A 15,478-nucleotide genomic window follows, 5' to 3' on the forward strand; every position below is an offset into this window, starting at 1 on the left:
TTGGAAAAACGAAAAAGAAAAGAAAATCTTTGAAAAAGTTTTTGAAAAGAAAATTACCTAATCTGAGCAACAAGATGAACCGTCAGTTGTCCATACTCGAACAATCCCCGGCAACGGCGCCAAAAACTTGGTGGACGAAATTGTGATCACTTGTTATTTGATTTGACTTTTTGGTCTTGTATGATTTTACTCTTAAGGCACTGTTTATTTTCACAACTCCGTTCAACTAACCAGCAAGTGTACTGGGTCGTCCAAGTAATAACCTTACGTGAGTAAGGGTCGAATCCACAGAGATTGTTGGTATGAAGCAAGCTATGGTCACCTTGTAAATCTCAGTTAGGCTGATTGAACATTTGTAATAGTGATAATTGGATTGTTCTAATGAAAAGGAATAATAAAAGGGATAGAGATACTTATGTAGATTCATTGGTAGGAATTTCAGATAAGCGGAATGGAGATGCTGTAGAGCTCTAGGACGCCTGCTCTCCTATTCCTTCTACCCAATCCTTCTTACTCCTTTCCATGGCAAGCTTTGTATAGGGGTTCACTATCAGCTGTGGCTACTTTCATTCCTCTCGGGGAAATAACCTGCACGGCTGTCACTCGCACAGCTAACCAGTCTGGAGGCATCACCCATGGTTGATAGCTACATCCCATCCTCGCAGTGAAAGCTAATGCACGCACTCCGTCACAGTACGGCCAATCACCGGTTGGTTCCCGCTCCTACTGGAATAGAATCCCTCTTTTGCGTTTGTCACTAACGCCCAGCAGGTTAAAGTTTGAAGCACGTCACAGTCATTCATGAACGGAATCCTACTCGGAATACCACAGACAAGGTGAGACTTTCCGGATTCCCAGGATCCTACTCGGAACACCACAGACAAGGTTGGACTTTTCGGATCCAGATGAATGCCGCCATCTATCTAGCTTATACCACGAAGATTCTGTTGGGGAATCTCAGAGATACACATTCAAGCTTTGTTGCATGTAGAACGGAAGTGGTTGTCAATCACGCACGTTCATGAGTGAGAATGATGATGAGAGTTATTAGCTCATCACATTCATCATGTTCTTGGGTACGAATGAATATCTTGGAATAAGAATAAGATAGAGAATTGAATAAAAGAAAATAGAACTTCATTAATCTTTGAGGTACAGCAGAGCTCCACACCCTTAATCTATGGTGTGCAGAAACTCCACCGTTGAAAATACATAAGCAAAGGGTTCAGGCATGGCCGAATGGCCAGCCCCCTAAAACGTGATCAATGATCTCCTAAGATGAAGAATAAAACAAAACTGAGACCAAAGATGTCTACTACATTAGTAAATCATCCTATTTATAATAAACTAGCTCCTAGGGTTTACATGAGTAAGTAATTGATGCATAAATCCACTTCCGGGGCCCACTTGGTGTGTGCTTGGGCTGAGCTTGATTTATCCACGAGCAGAGGCTTCTCTTGGAGTTGAATTTCGAGTTGTGATGTGCTTTGGGCGTTCAACTCCGGATTATGACGTTTTTCTGGCGTTTAACTCCAGAAAGGAGCGTGTACTTGGCGTTCAACGCCAGTTTGCGTCGTCATTCTTCGAATAAAGTATGGACTATTATATATTGCTGGAAAGCCCTGGATGTCTACTTTCCAACGCCGTTGAGAGCGCGCCATTTAGAGTTCTGTAGCTCCAGAAAATCCATTTCGAGTGCAGGGAGGTCAGATTCCAACAGCATCAGCAGTCCTTTTGTCAGCCTTTTTCAGAGTTTTGCTCAATTCCCTCAATTTCAGTCAGAATTTACCTGAAATCACAGAAAAACACACAAACTCATAGTAAAGTCCAGAAATGTGAATTTAACATAAAAACTAATGAAAACATCCCTAAAAGTACCTTAAACTTACTAAAAACTATATAAAAACAATGCCAAAAAGCGTATAAATTATCCGCTCATCAATAGGCAAGTCCAAAAGAGTTCAATACATAATATAAGTTTTTCAAAGTAAAAGTAGAGAGATTCTAAGCAAAATATAAAGTAGAGAATATAAAGATCTTCGCTATCTCTCAGATGAACCACAGCTCACTTCTGAGCACCTGGATCTGTATTTGAAAAAGAAGAGATATATACGGAATGAGAACCCCCGACCTATGGGTTCTTAGTACGGTAAAAGTACCAAATAAATACAATGCATTGTAATAAAAACTCACTAAGTATCCTAAACTTCCTTTCACCAAACATTCATCCTATATTCTCACTAATCCATAAATAGGCAACTGTCATTTGGGAATGCTAAATCTAATTCATATTTCTCATGCTTCACAACTTTATAACTCTCCGACAATTCACAATCAGAACTATAACCACAACCATCACCAACTACTCTGTCTCAGTAATTCTATATCAATACCTCATATCCTCACTTGGAGCAAGTGAAATCACTTTACTGCGTCTACCCAGGGAACTCAAGTTATCTCATTCTCTACCTGGAACAAGTGAAATCACTTTACTGCGTCTACCTAGGGAGTTCAAATTACCTCATTAAAAAAATCATCATTTTAAATTAATCATATCATTATTCCATTTCAGCAAGAACATCCCTTAGCGTCAACCAACACCAGCATGAGGGACCTCTCAGTTGTGCAAACACAATCAATACAGACAAATAATACACAGTTAAGGTACAAGTAGAACAGATAGCATATAGTCAGGTAACATAGCATATATGATATAGCAATCAAAATAAATAGGCAAACCCAAACAATTCAAACATATACAAATGATGTATGCCTGCCCTATGGCTGATGAGTCTTATCTGTCGGTTATAAAGCCAACCCGACATGTCCTGGTAGCTAACCATTGGATTGTCCCTCTGTCGTGCATCCCTAACTCGAGTTATTCACAATCATAATCATCATTCACATCCAACACCCTCACTGGTGTATATTCAAGGGGGTGAGCTCATCCGGAACTGTCATAGTGTCCGGCCACACTTACGACATAGGGTCAGCAAAGTATCGAGTCTCAACCTGGAGAACATGGTGGCTAGCCATTGCCTCTACCTAGGGAAATCCGAAACTCAGATAATTCCACAAATCTCAAATCAACCTTGACTGGGAGCAAGTGGGGGTTAACCACTGCATCTACCCTAGGAGTTACAAACCAAACCCGAAGTAAGTGGAATCAATGCCACTGCATCTACCCAGGCAGGTATATCTCACCACATCCCAGAGCAAGTGGGGCAAAACCACAATCCTTGTGTCCACCTGGGGAGCCTCTATACTAACCAACCTGGAGCAAGTGGGGCGCAACCACAACCCTTGCATCTACCCAAGAGGTACGTTCTTATATGCCCAGAAGGAACAAAGTAGGGGATCCTAATCTCCCACCATCTTGCTGGGAGCGATTTTACAATACCAGAAAGAACAAGGAAGGGGATCCTCACCTTCCTCCATCTCACTGGGGTCGCACTTTTGAGGAAGGGAGCTCAAGATAAAACAATCATTCAAAGCCATATTTTCATTTTCACCATAAATCAATATTTATCATAGCCATCCGGCTCTTAACATAACCCATAACCAGCTAATAATCATTACCAAATACAGCCCTTTGGCTCACAGCTTACGCTGCCCTTCCATCATCACCCTCAGCAACTTATATAGTCATCATTAATCATAACTCATCATTAATTCTCCCCTTACTTCATCCACAAGTTACCACATCTCCTAGCCTCTTCCCATCGCTAGACATACTATAAGCATTTAGGACATAAAGGGTGAGAATGGAGACTTAGAAGTTTGAAATTCGGCTTTGAAAACTTAAAATCAGCTTTGGGGTGAAAACAGGGTCACGCGTGCGCGTCGCCCATGCGTACGGGTAGAAAGCAGAAAAGTTACAGTGATGCGTATGCATCGCCAACGCTTAAGCCTGGATAAGAGAAAAGTAAAGTGATGCCTGCGCATCAGCCACGTGTACGCGTGGGTACGTTTGTGCCCCTCGGACAAAACCATCACAATACCTGCACAACTCTCGGGAACTTTGGCTGGGCACCTGAATCAGTACATCGATGCGTACTCGTTGACCAGGCGTACGCATGAGGGAGTGAAAATCGTGAGTGGCTTGTGCGCGTCGGCCATGTGTGCGCATCGGAGTATGTTTTACAAAAAAATTTACTAAATTAAAAAGCTGTAGAATTACAGTTTAAAACCCCAAACTTCCAACACACATAAATTCTTCTACGAAATTCCTTTTTCAGCCATTTCTGAACCCTTGGAAAGATTGTTGAATGAACTTTTATAAAAAATCTAATTTTGAAGAATTCCAAACTCCGAGGACCGAGTTATGGACTGCCGAAGTTGGTAAAAAAATCAGTTTTTACCCAAAAATAGAAATCACCAATTTTTCCATTGTTCACAAACCAAGTTCATTTCCACTCATCCAAATGACCAAAACCTACCATATTCACATAATTACACTCAACCAAAACCAAATATACCTCATCTATACAATTTCACCCAAAACTATCAAATTTCACACCTCAATTTCTCAAACCTTATTATTCAATCATCAAACCAATTATTCACATATTCAATATCTAAAATCCATCCAATATCTCATGTCATCACACAAAACACACATCAACTTACCTTTCTTACCTCTTTCCGGCCTTCGGCCCAAGATTCACGGCCTCCGGCCCAAAATTCACAATTTAAATGCATATTCCACAAACCAATATTCTTTATCCAATTCATCAATTTCTCAACACACTAAACATACAAAATCACACAATTCTCAACCCAATCACTAACTTACATTACAAATCAACTATGCATATTAGCACCAGCCATTCACATAATCCAAACTTAATCCTAGAGGCATCTACCCTAGGAATTCTCATCACACTACACGGTATTTAAATGAAACTTAAACGGTACCTCTTGTAGCCAAAATAATTGAGCTTCTTCTTGGATGTTTCTACCAACCCTTAGCTCCAAGCTCACCAAAGCTCTACAAGCAACACCAACCTCCTAATTGTGCACAAAAATCACCAAATACACTAACATAACCAATTTCACATATATACATTAACCTAGGATTCATGAAAATGATATATCACAAGGGTTGGAGGGTTCTTTACCTTAACCCACAAAATTTTGTGATGAATATCACCAATGGCTCATACTAGAGCACTCCTAAACAACCAAAAACACAAGATTTCCTCAAAACCCAAACCAAATTCAAAATATAAGAGGAAAATCGAAACTGGGCAGAGGAGAGTTAGATACTCACCACAAAACTTAGATAGACTCAAAGAAGAGGAGAAGAGCGACACGTGGCCGCAAACAGCTCATCAATCGGAGCTCCGTAGCTCAAGTTATGGTGATTTGAAGATCAAAGATAGTTAGGGTTCCTCTGTTCTCACCTCTCTCTTTTCATTTCAGCAACAAACATACTAAATGAGGGTTATGGTGGCTAAATGGCTTTAAGTTAAGGCTTATATATGCTGGGCTTGGGGTCCACTTGGGCCCAATTCACTTGGTTTAGTCCGTTGGCCCAATTTTGGGCCAAAACCTTTAAGATTAGCGCGTTAAATTGCATTTTAAATATTTCTACCTGTCCTAATTATAAATCTTAATTTCGTAGCCTTATTTACTTATAATCAATTTTCTTAGCTGCAGTACCAAACAGATCTCAGCCAGTACTGCCAGTCAAAATTCTAGTGCACATTTTTACGCAGAAAACTATGTTTTCCGACTCAGAAAAATTCACTGAGTCCAAATATCATATTTAAATTATAAAATTTCAGTTACTAAATTTTCTAACCATATTCGCTTCTATTTAATTTATTATTTAGTTAATTACGGTTTGACCGGGTTTTACAGTGAGAATTGGAGTTCCTATCCTCATTGTCATTACCAATTGTGACGGAAATTGTCTATTGCTTCCACTTAGTTATCCTCTAACAATTGAAGGAAAGTCAAGTGGATACAATTAACTTGAGTTCACAAGTCCTAGTCAATTCCTAGTGAAAGACTAGCTTTGGTGAAGTTCAAGCTAACAAGCAACTTCCAACACTCAATCAACCATAGGCTTTAACAATTCAAGATTTTTCAATACTCAACCCCAAAGCCAAGAGTAGAAATCTACTCCATAATAATAAAAGGCATTTTCACAAACACCTTGTGTGCACTAAAAAAAGACATTATAAAATTGAGAAATAAATCTAAATCAAAACTACCCACTAACAATAATTGCTAATAATGAACCAAATAACATCAAAGGACATGAAAGAAAGCTCAATGCATTAATAGAAGTCAAAATCCAACAAGATTCCAAATCAAAATCAAAATAAGTAAAATTGCAAGAGTATTAAGTAGAATTAGAGAGTAGAAACTACAACTAAAATAATGAGAACTGAAATTAAAAAGGATCTAATTCAATAATTCAAATGAAAATGAAGAATAACACTAAAACCCTAGAGAGAAGTGAGAGTTTCTCTCTTTAGAATTCAAAACTATCTAAAACTAAGCTAATGGAATGTGTAATTTTTCATCCTCCTTCACTCCCAGCCTCTAATCTGCAGACTAGGCTTGAAACTGGGCTAGAAAATAGTCTGAAATCGCCCCCAGCGTGTTTCTTTAAGTGAGGCATGTGACGCTTGTCACGTGTACGTGTCAGTCACGGGTACGCGTCGTCGAACTTTGCATAAGATCACGTGTACGCATCAGTTAGGCGTACGCGTCGGTGGTCGATGCTCCTGGTCACACCCACGCTTCAGTCAGGCGTACGCATCGGGACCATCTTCTCCAATCTTCAATTTCTTGTGTTTCTTCCACTTTAGCATGCTTCCTCTTCATTCTCCATGTCATTCCTGCCCTATAACCATGAGATCACTCAACGTACACATCACGACATCGAATGGTAATAAGAGAGAATTAAAAATTAGTAATTTTAAGTTCTAAGAAGCATGTTTTCAATCATAGCACAAAATTAGGAAAGAATCTTAAAAACATTCAATTTACAAGAATAAGTGTGACAAAAGTTAACAAAATCCACTCAATTCAATCCAAAATAACTCATAAAATTGTGGTATATCAAGTATTCGGCACACTCTTGGGATATAGTGTCCGTCACACTTCAATCATAATCTCATCAAAATCCCCATTGACATCTATAAATGTATAACTTTGAGGGAATTCTCAACCTCCCCAATGATGCGTGAGTATCATTAGTGCCTTCTCTATGTGATTTGTATGGTATTCCGTTGATTTATTAGAGGATTTCAATGGATTATACCCCCATTGGATGCTACTTTGAGTTTCTGTGGCTTTTTATTGATTTCAGGTAGCATTCAGATGAAGAATTGGTGAAAAATGTACGACTACAAGAGCTTAATAAAATAATCCCTCACTGGGGCAGGTAGCGTTAAATGCCACAACTCAGCATTTAGCGCAGGTAGCTTCGTAATTCGTGCTTGGCCTTTTGGACACTAGCACTAAACACCCAGCCACCAGCGTTTAGCACAGAGACCCTTTTGTTGCGTGCAAGTCATTCTGTTGGTTGGACTAAATGCCCAGTCACTGGTGTTTAGTGCCGGTAGCGTGTTTTATAATGGGGACCACACGTTTGCAAGGAATCAATGAAAGCAAATATGATTTGATTTCAAATCAAATACTAATTAAAAAATATTTGTTAGGGTATTATTTAAGTTTTAAATCAATTTTTATGAGGATTATAAATAGGATTGAGATCCGTCGACGCGAGGATCTCTCTTCTCCTAATTTTCATTTTGTACTTTAACACTTTTTCCTGCTAGGATTTTTTTACACCATGAGCAACTAAACCCCCATTGTTAAGGTTAGGAGCTCTGTTTACTTTGATAGATTAATAATTATTTATTCCTCTACTCTTGATTAATGCATTGATTTATGTTTAGGAATTAGTTTCGTTCTTCATTCTACAAATTAGTGATTATTGGGAAATAACTCTAATCTAACTTAAATTCTATTGAATCTTGGAAAAGCTTAATGCAGATTTTACAATCCACAAAACACCAGCAAGTGCACTGGGTCAAATCAAGTAATCACCTCAGGTGAGTGAGGGTTGATCTCATGAGGGTTAACGGATTAAGCAAGCAAAATCAATTGATTAATCTAGTCAGACTAGCAAATTAAGGTTTTCACTGGATTTAAGCATAAACAGAAAGTAAACAAAACAGAAACAAAGAAGACAATGGGTTGAGAAAATTATATAATTGAGAAAGTTAAGGTTTCAGAGATGTTAGTCGTCTGAATCAACACTTTTCACTTTCTATGCTAATCATGCAATGATTCTTTTATGGTAAATTATTAGTAATTAAACTCCAATCTCTGGGTGATTCAATTTCTCTTTAACCTAATTAAATACTAATTTCATAGTCACTTAATCAGGAAAAGAGTTGAAGAATATTTCTGATTTATAAAACCACACAATTCATAACATTTTAGCCCAGTTGATTCTATGTCACTTATCAATCTAGTTTCAAAACATACAAATTATGAGAATCAATTTTCAAACTTAATTTAATTAATCAATTTTCCAAGAGATTAAGAAAAATTCAAGTTAGAGAAGAATTATTTTCCAACACATTTAAACCCTTTGAGATGAAGAACCAAAACCATTTCTTAAAGAGGAATCGATTGCATCAATTAGAAACAAAAAAATTATTGCATTAATTCATAAAACTAACAGAACTCCTAACCTAACCGAGGAGAATTAGAAGCTTATGCCTGTTCTTGAAATCTGTATGAAATTGAAATTGCAAAGTAGGAGAGCGGAACAAAGTGTCCCCCTCTGTATTAAATACTAACCTTAATTCAAATTCAAATTCAAATTAAGACAAAATTAAAACTAAAACATAATTAACTCTATTTCCTAATTATTCTCCACCGAGAAGATATCTTCCTTGATTGCTTATGATCTTTAATAATTGTCAACATTAATTGTGAATAATCCTCAAAAGTTAAAATTTTGAAGAACATAAAGTCTTGAATAGATGTTCTAGAAGAGGTAGCAAGACCCATGTAATACATGGGCTGTTCCACGTTATATGTGACTTGAAAGTGTGATCTTGGAGTGTCATTTATGGGCTCACGTACAACGTGAAGTATGTTAATTAATCAAGGAATTAACAGTTGATTGAATTAGAGGAGATTGGATTGTCTAGGAATAGGAATTTAATCACTTGGAGTTTGCCATAAACTAAATTATTGCATGATCAAGGTAGTTGACATTCTTATATTAACCCAGATATTTAAACACCTCCAAAGCCTTAACTTTATTTTCATACCATTTTCTCAACCTTTATTATTTTCTTTTCTTACTTTACTCTCTTTTATGTTATTTGATAATCAACCCTCTCAGTTCAACTTGTCTAACTAGAACAACAAATCAATAATTGCTGCCTTAGTCCATTAATCTTCATGGGATCGATACTTACTCACCTGCGTTTATTACTTGGTACGACATGATGCACTTACCGGTAAGTTGTGGATTGTAAATTTTGTATCAAGTTTTTGGCGCTGTTGCAGGGGATTAATTGTGATTAACAACTACCTGTTAATTGATTACCTAGATTATATATTCTTCTTCTTTTTTCCTATTTCTCTTCTATTTCAAAAAAAAAATTAAAAAAATAAAAAATATTTCTTTCTATTCTTTTTTTTTCTCACTTTTTACCACATGGTATGTTCAATTCACTTTTGTGTTTTGTGCTAAGGAAAATAATAGAGAGAGATTACACGGGCTACTACTCACACTCAAAAAATGTTTTATATTACTGTAGATGGAGGAACTATTGGGATTTTGGTTGGAAAAGTCAAGACCAAGTAAACTTCGGTGTTCCATATTCCATCTATCAAGAACCATCATCTCCTTACTCATACCAAGAACTATCATCTCGTCATTCATATTAGGAATCATACTCTCTCTATTCTTATCAAGAACCATCATCTTCGAAGCTGGCCTTAGAAATAGCCTTAGCAAAACTCTCCAAGATCACCCACAGGCCACAGCTTCATACAGAAAACTAGAGCTTTAATTAGGAACTTAGAAGTTCAAATAGGATAGTTGAGCAAGCAAGTTACTGAGAGCCTCCTAATACATTTTTCAGTGATACAATTCCAAATTTGAGAGAGAAATATAAGGCCATTTATGTGATAAATGAAAAAAAGGTAGATAAGCATCCCTCTGATAATGAGGGGCCAACTGACAAAAGTATGATAGAAGCCAAAGACCTTAAAGAGCTCACTCTCTCTCTCTCCCTACACATACCAAGATTGAGCAACTCAAAGTGGGGATCTTAGTGCCTGAGCACAAGAATGAGCAAGCCTCTAAACTCCTTTCCTTTCCGTGGAGTACTCGCAACATTTATTATGTAGGGAGTATTGGTTACTCGCAACATTTAAGGAAAAATTTTTGGGGGACAAAATAGATTATCAAATTTGAAAATAGGCCTAACATGAGGCACCGTCGTTCTCAACTGTTTCAGAGCCTTCTCTTCCTCTATATGCGTTGTTTATAAATTTATCTCTGTTCATCAAACATGTAACAACAAATAAATGACTATGACAATGTAGCAAAGTTCACAAAATATAGAATTTTTTTTTTGTATCGTTTGTACATAATTTCTTTCTACTTGATCTGCCAAAGGAAGGAAGATATACTAATACTAGTACCAATAATAACAACATGAAACAAAAATATTTTTCAGGCAATTATTATTTTCAAGTGAGATTTGGTGAGTACACCGGTTTTAATATCATTAGAACAACAAAAATATGACTAATTTACTAGTGTGACGTAGTATTTTTATGAAGGTATTCATATCATTAGAACAACATTAATATCTCGGAAATTTTTTTACAAAGAATTAGGAATTTGACTATGAAAACAACTATGAAACATACATAGGGGGTGTGTCATTCAAGAAATCTTGAACACTACAATAATGTTAATACAAAGTTGATGTAGCCATCATCATCTCATGTTGGAGGCAGGACTTGAAATTACAATTCCATTGAATACCTTCCTCCTCTCCTTTCTATGGAATACACGCAAATTTGGTGACTTAGGTTTTGTTGTGTCCTTGGTAGACCTAAATACGCAACATTTAGTATGCACGAAGTATTAGTTGTATTTTTTATTATAAGAAAAAGTTTTTCAATAAAAAACAGAGTGAGTTTAAGAATATACTTTTGGGGACAAAATGGATTATCAAATTTAGGAATAGGCCTAGCATGAGGAACCATTGTCCTTCTCAACTGTTTCAGAGCCTTCTCTTCCTCTATCTGCATTGTTCACAAACTTATCACTATCAATCAAACATGTAACTAGATGACTATAACAATGTACCAAAGTTCACAAAATATATTATACCATTCTTGCTGCTTCACTTTCTTCTCTGTATCGTTTGTGCATCATTTCTTTCTCCTTGATCTGCCACAAAAAAGCTATACTAATACCAATAATAATAACATACACACCAAAAAAAAAAAGCAGAGTGAGATTTTACCCTTTCATCAAATTGTGCTCGATCCACAGCGCGATGTTCCACATGTAAATTAAACTGTTGAACTTGGGTAAGGGGTTTGCGAACCTTCTCTGGAACTGGGATTGGGTCCCTGCTTGCAATGATATCCGCAAAGACTATTAAGAACATCGTATTTCTTCATACACGTCAGGAAGAATAAACTTCTGAATTGGTACTCACTCTTTTAAGATTGGCTGTGCCTTGAATGTTCTCATCTCGGCCTCTTCTCTCTCCATTCTTAGTCTTTCTTCCATTTCCTTCTGCATTTCTTCCTCATGTCTCACTAGACTCTCCAGTTGGAATGGTTCTGGTTTTGTGCATTGCTTGGGTTCTGGTTTCTGCGGAATCTATAAACGACACCAACAATTTTATATATACTATATATATTCTATCAATTAGTAAACATCAATGGGGCGCTGAAATTGAGAAACTTCTTACCACAGGGTAGTCAGTGGTATAAGGATATGGATTAGCCTTGGGAACCCTCGCTCTTTCCTCCTCCCACTGTTTTGTTAGAAGTTCTACCAACAGTCTCTTTTCTTTTTCAGCACCTCTTTCCTAAAACATGATTAAGAATGTTGGTATTACCAAAACTAGACTATTCACCATGCTATACTAATCTTCCATGAAAGGTGAAGTAATGAACCTCAGTATGGAGATGAAATGGATTTGGAGTTGTGTTTCTTGGAAGAGCATTATGGCTACGTGCAGATTCAGATGACTTCAAAGAAAGCTGCAAACCCCATAAAGCAAATGAATCTCTTAACTGATAATAAATATCTAAGAGAAAAGTATACAATTTAACTCTAAAGTACCTTGTCAAACAAATCTGCCACAGCAGCAGGTGGTGGGATCCTCTCATTTGTTGCAAAGTTAAATTCTTGAGGCTCGGTAACATTCTTCTTTGCATTGCAGAATATGCCAATGTTCCCTTTACTTTCAAAAATCTGACAAGAAATCATTTGGTTACCATAAAATTCTTGAAGGATAGGACAAAATTCTTACATAGGTAATATCGAACTTGGCACCATTACCTTCTTATTTAGCGGCCTTGCCTTGAATTTGGGGGCTTTCTCAAGCTCCTCTTGCTCTAATTCCATGGAGCTCTTCACCTTCGGCGGACGGCCCCTCAGTGATGTCTGAAGTACAGGTGTTTTAGGTTCTGTAAGATGACGAGGCTTCCATGAATTATCCTGTGTCAAAGAAGGAAAAGAGACAACCTAATGAATCGAAGTGAATAAGCCGACATATCCAAAAGGGATCATATAACTCCTGTTGCTCTAAATTACCTTTTGAGACAGCTCTGTTGAAGCTACTGATGCTGAATCTACATTCTGATGGGACCTGGCCATTGTTTCCAAATGAAACTCCTAAAGAAAATAATAAATAAATAATTGTTAGTACTTGTATCACATTAGGCATTTCTGCTAAACATATTTTGATGTGGTTTACCTTAAACTCTGGAGGATGGGGTATACTTCTTGGTATCGGAGGCAAACTTGATGTCTGCAAAATCTATAATGGATAAAAAAAAGGAAATAAATAAATTTCATAAATCTAGGCATAAACGATAACATTCATGTACGACCCAGAGAAGAATGAAAAAGTACCTTCTTATTCAGTGGACGAGCCTTAAACTTTGGCATTTTAGCCATCAACTCTTCCTCAAGTTCAGCACTACTCTTCACCTTAGTTGGGCGAACCCTTTGAGTTGTCTCAAATTCAGGTTCTTTTGGTCGGGTCAATGTTAGTTTTGGTTTTGTCTAGTCATGGAAGCAACATTTCCCCAACTAATTAGTCAAAAATGTATTTTAAGTTTTAACATGCACCATATGATAAAAAAGGAGAGAAAACAACAGATCCATATCTTACATTAGAAAGAGCACTGGGCAATGACAGGTCTCTTGTACTGGACTGAAATCTTTTAAGTATTTCTGCTGTTGATATAAATGGTGCAGGTGCTGTTTTTGGTGTTCCACGAACATAAACCTATCACATACAGACATAGATAGTTCGATATAAAATGATCCAGCAGTAAAGTACTAAAATTATAACCAAAAGGATCTTTTATTAATATATGAAATTAATGAACAACACAAACCTTTCTGTCTTCTTTGTTAGTCTTGCTAGTACTTGAAGGGATGTTGGCATTGCCAGTGGTTAATAAACCCAATTTAGACTTATGGGGCAAATTGTGATGTTTGACATTCAGAATCTGAAAAGTTTTGACGAAGAAAGAAAAAGGGATACAATTAAGATAAGACAAAAAAAAATTTTAAATAGAAAATGCGGAAGAACAACGGCAAAATTTACCTGTCTACTCTTTCCTCCTTCCAATTTTTGCTTTTTAATAGCTTGATTCTCTTGGGTCACATGGGGAGTCCCAGCAGTGCTGGTTTTCATGGATGATGACTGTAACTGTGGTTTTTTACTAGTGCCTATCTTTCTAGCTGTCTCTTGCTTCTTGGAGGTGGTGGTTGGCAATCTTTTCTGCAGTGTTGGCTTGGGAGTGCAAGCATCTTTTCCTACTTCAGCAGACCCATCTCCAGATGATGAAATCCCTAAGCATGAGCTCTCTCCTTTGCAAACATCTTCACTTCTTTCCGTATCAGCAGGAACCTGATATCCATTGATCATAATTGTTATATGAGAACTTAAGTCAATAATCAGGGAACAAATTTTCCAAAAGGGATCCTCAGATTGCAGCAATAATTACCACATGAGAAGTAATTGTCTTGTTTTCTTCTTTGACTTCACTGCAAGGTGCATCATCTTCCTTTATTTCAGTAGTGATGCTCTGTGGCTGTTTAATTGTTTCCTGAAAAGTCTTCTCAGCATTTTCGGATGTCTAGTAAAACAATATATGATCAGTAATGATAATTCAATCAAATTTTAAGCACAACAATTATATCATCAATGTAGAAGTAAGAGTACCGTGTCTATTTTGTCAGCTTCATTAAAATCACACAAGGTATCTACAGTGATAGATCTACCAGCTTTGATTTTAGGCATGAATGCTGCAACAATTTGAAGAACCAAGTAAAGATCAATCACGTAAATAATCATACAATAAACACCAATTAGAAAACAAACTAAACAATAGTTTGAACTTTTTATCCTGATAGCCTGTTTAGAGAGAACAATATGTATGTAACTAACCCTAACCTAAAAGGTGTTGGGTGCAAAAAGAATTGAACTTCCTATTAAGCGAATTATCCAACATTCCAAATAACTTATAGCTTAATCAAAGAGCTTAGAACCATGCGACAGGTTTAATTGAAGAATTTACAGAATAGCAGCCAGAGGAGAAACCACTGCTAAGAAATCAGCATGGATTTAAACCAACCCTAACCTGCTTCGATCCTATGTGTATAACCCTATAACCTAAAATCCCAACTTTTCACTCAGCAACAATTTAAAGAAACAAAACTTACGTGAAGGTGCGTAGGAGAGAGCAGTATCGAACCATAGCTGAGCCCTGCGCTCGTCCTCCTCGGTTTCCCCATTGATGAAATCAAAGAACCTCGGCGCTGAGAACTCGTAGGTCTCATCGATCATGGTAATGGTGGTTCCGCTGCCACCGCCGATGTTACTACTTCCAGTTTCCTCCGCCGCCGCCGTTGCCATGTCCAATTTATTTGAGCACAACCTCAAGTTGAGGTGAAAGAGGGTTTTTCTTTCCTCCGAGTTTGGGTGTCTCTGGTTGAGTTCGATTGCTGCTTTGAGTTTGATCTAATTTTTTAATTAAATATTTTGAGAGGAAAACAGAAAGAGCGTGTGTTTGCTTTGCTGCTTGCTGCTTGTTGCTGAAGGAGGGAGAGGGAGTGCGTAAGTGTAATGTTGCAAGAATTGTAATGCTCAGTTTTCTCTAACGGTCGAAAAACTTTTTGAACTGTTATTAACGAACCGATTTTCTACTTTCGTTC

At 37.2% G+C, this 15,478-nt stretch overlaps 1 protein-coding gene across 2 annotated transcripts; it reads right to left on the minus strand.

The window, feature by feature from the left end:
* Nucleotides 1-10,860: 10,860 nt before the first annotated feature.
* On the minus strand, nt 10,861-15,349 carry LOC130982750 (protein TPX2-like). 2 transcript variants are annotated; one of them, XM_057906828.1, is made up of 18 exons: nt 14,987-15,349; nt 14,487-14,569; nt 14,269-14,400; nt 13,866-14,171; nt 13,654-13,767; nt 13,425-13,541; nt 13,163-13,315; nt 13,005-13,067; nt 12,842-12,922; nt 12,587-12,745; nt 12,368-12,499; nt 12,199-12,285; nt 11,991-12,110; nt 11,733-11,899; nt 11,535-11,643; nt 11,399-11,458; nt 11,216-11,310; nt 10,861-11,117 (listed from the first exon to the last, which is right to left on the minus strand). In XM_057906828.1, the coding sequence occupies exons 1-18, from the start codon at nt 15,177-15,179 to the stop codon at nt 11,000-11,002; spliced, it is 2,289 nt and encodes a 762-aa protein (XP_057762811.1). In that variant the 5' UTR covers nt 15,180-15,349; the 3' UTR covers nt 10,861-10,999. The 2 variants fall into 2 exon arrangements, with proteins under 2 accessions (XP_057762811.1, XP_057762812.1); XM_057906829.1 differs by having other exon boundaries at nt 15,019-15,178.
* Nucleotides 15,350-15,478: the final 129 nt, after the last annotated feature.

This window comes from Arachis stenosperma, chromosome 5 (assembly GCF_014773155.1).
Source record: "Arachis stenosperma cultivar V10309 chromosome 5, arast.V10309.gnm1.PFL2, whole genome shotgun sequence".
Classification (NCBI taxonomy): domain Eukaryota; kingdom Viridiplantae; phylum Streptophyta; class Magnoliopsida; order Fabales; family Fabaceae; genus Arachis; species Arachis stenosperma.

Coding starts and splice junctions, on each gene's coding strand:
- LOC130982750 (XM_057906828.1), bottom strand. CDS start 15,179: ATGGCAACGGCGGCGGCGGAGGAAACTGGAAGTAGTAACATCGGCGGT. Junction 13,542..13,653: donor CTAACAAAGAAGACAGAAAG/GTTTGTGTTGTT, acceptor TGTATGTGATAG/GTTTATGTTCGTGGAACACC. Junction 12,746..12,841: donor CAACAGAGCTGTCTCAAAAG/GTAATTTAGAGC, acceptor TCTTTGACACAG/GATAATTCATGGAAGCCTCG.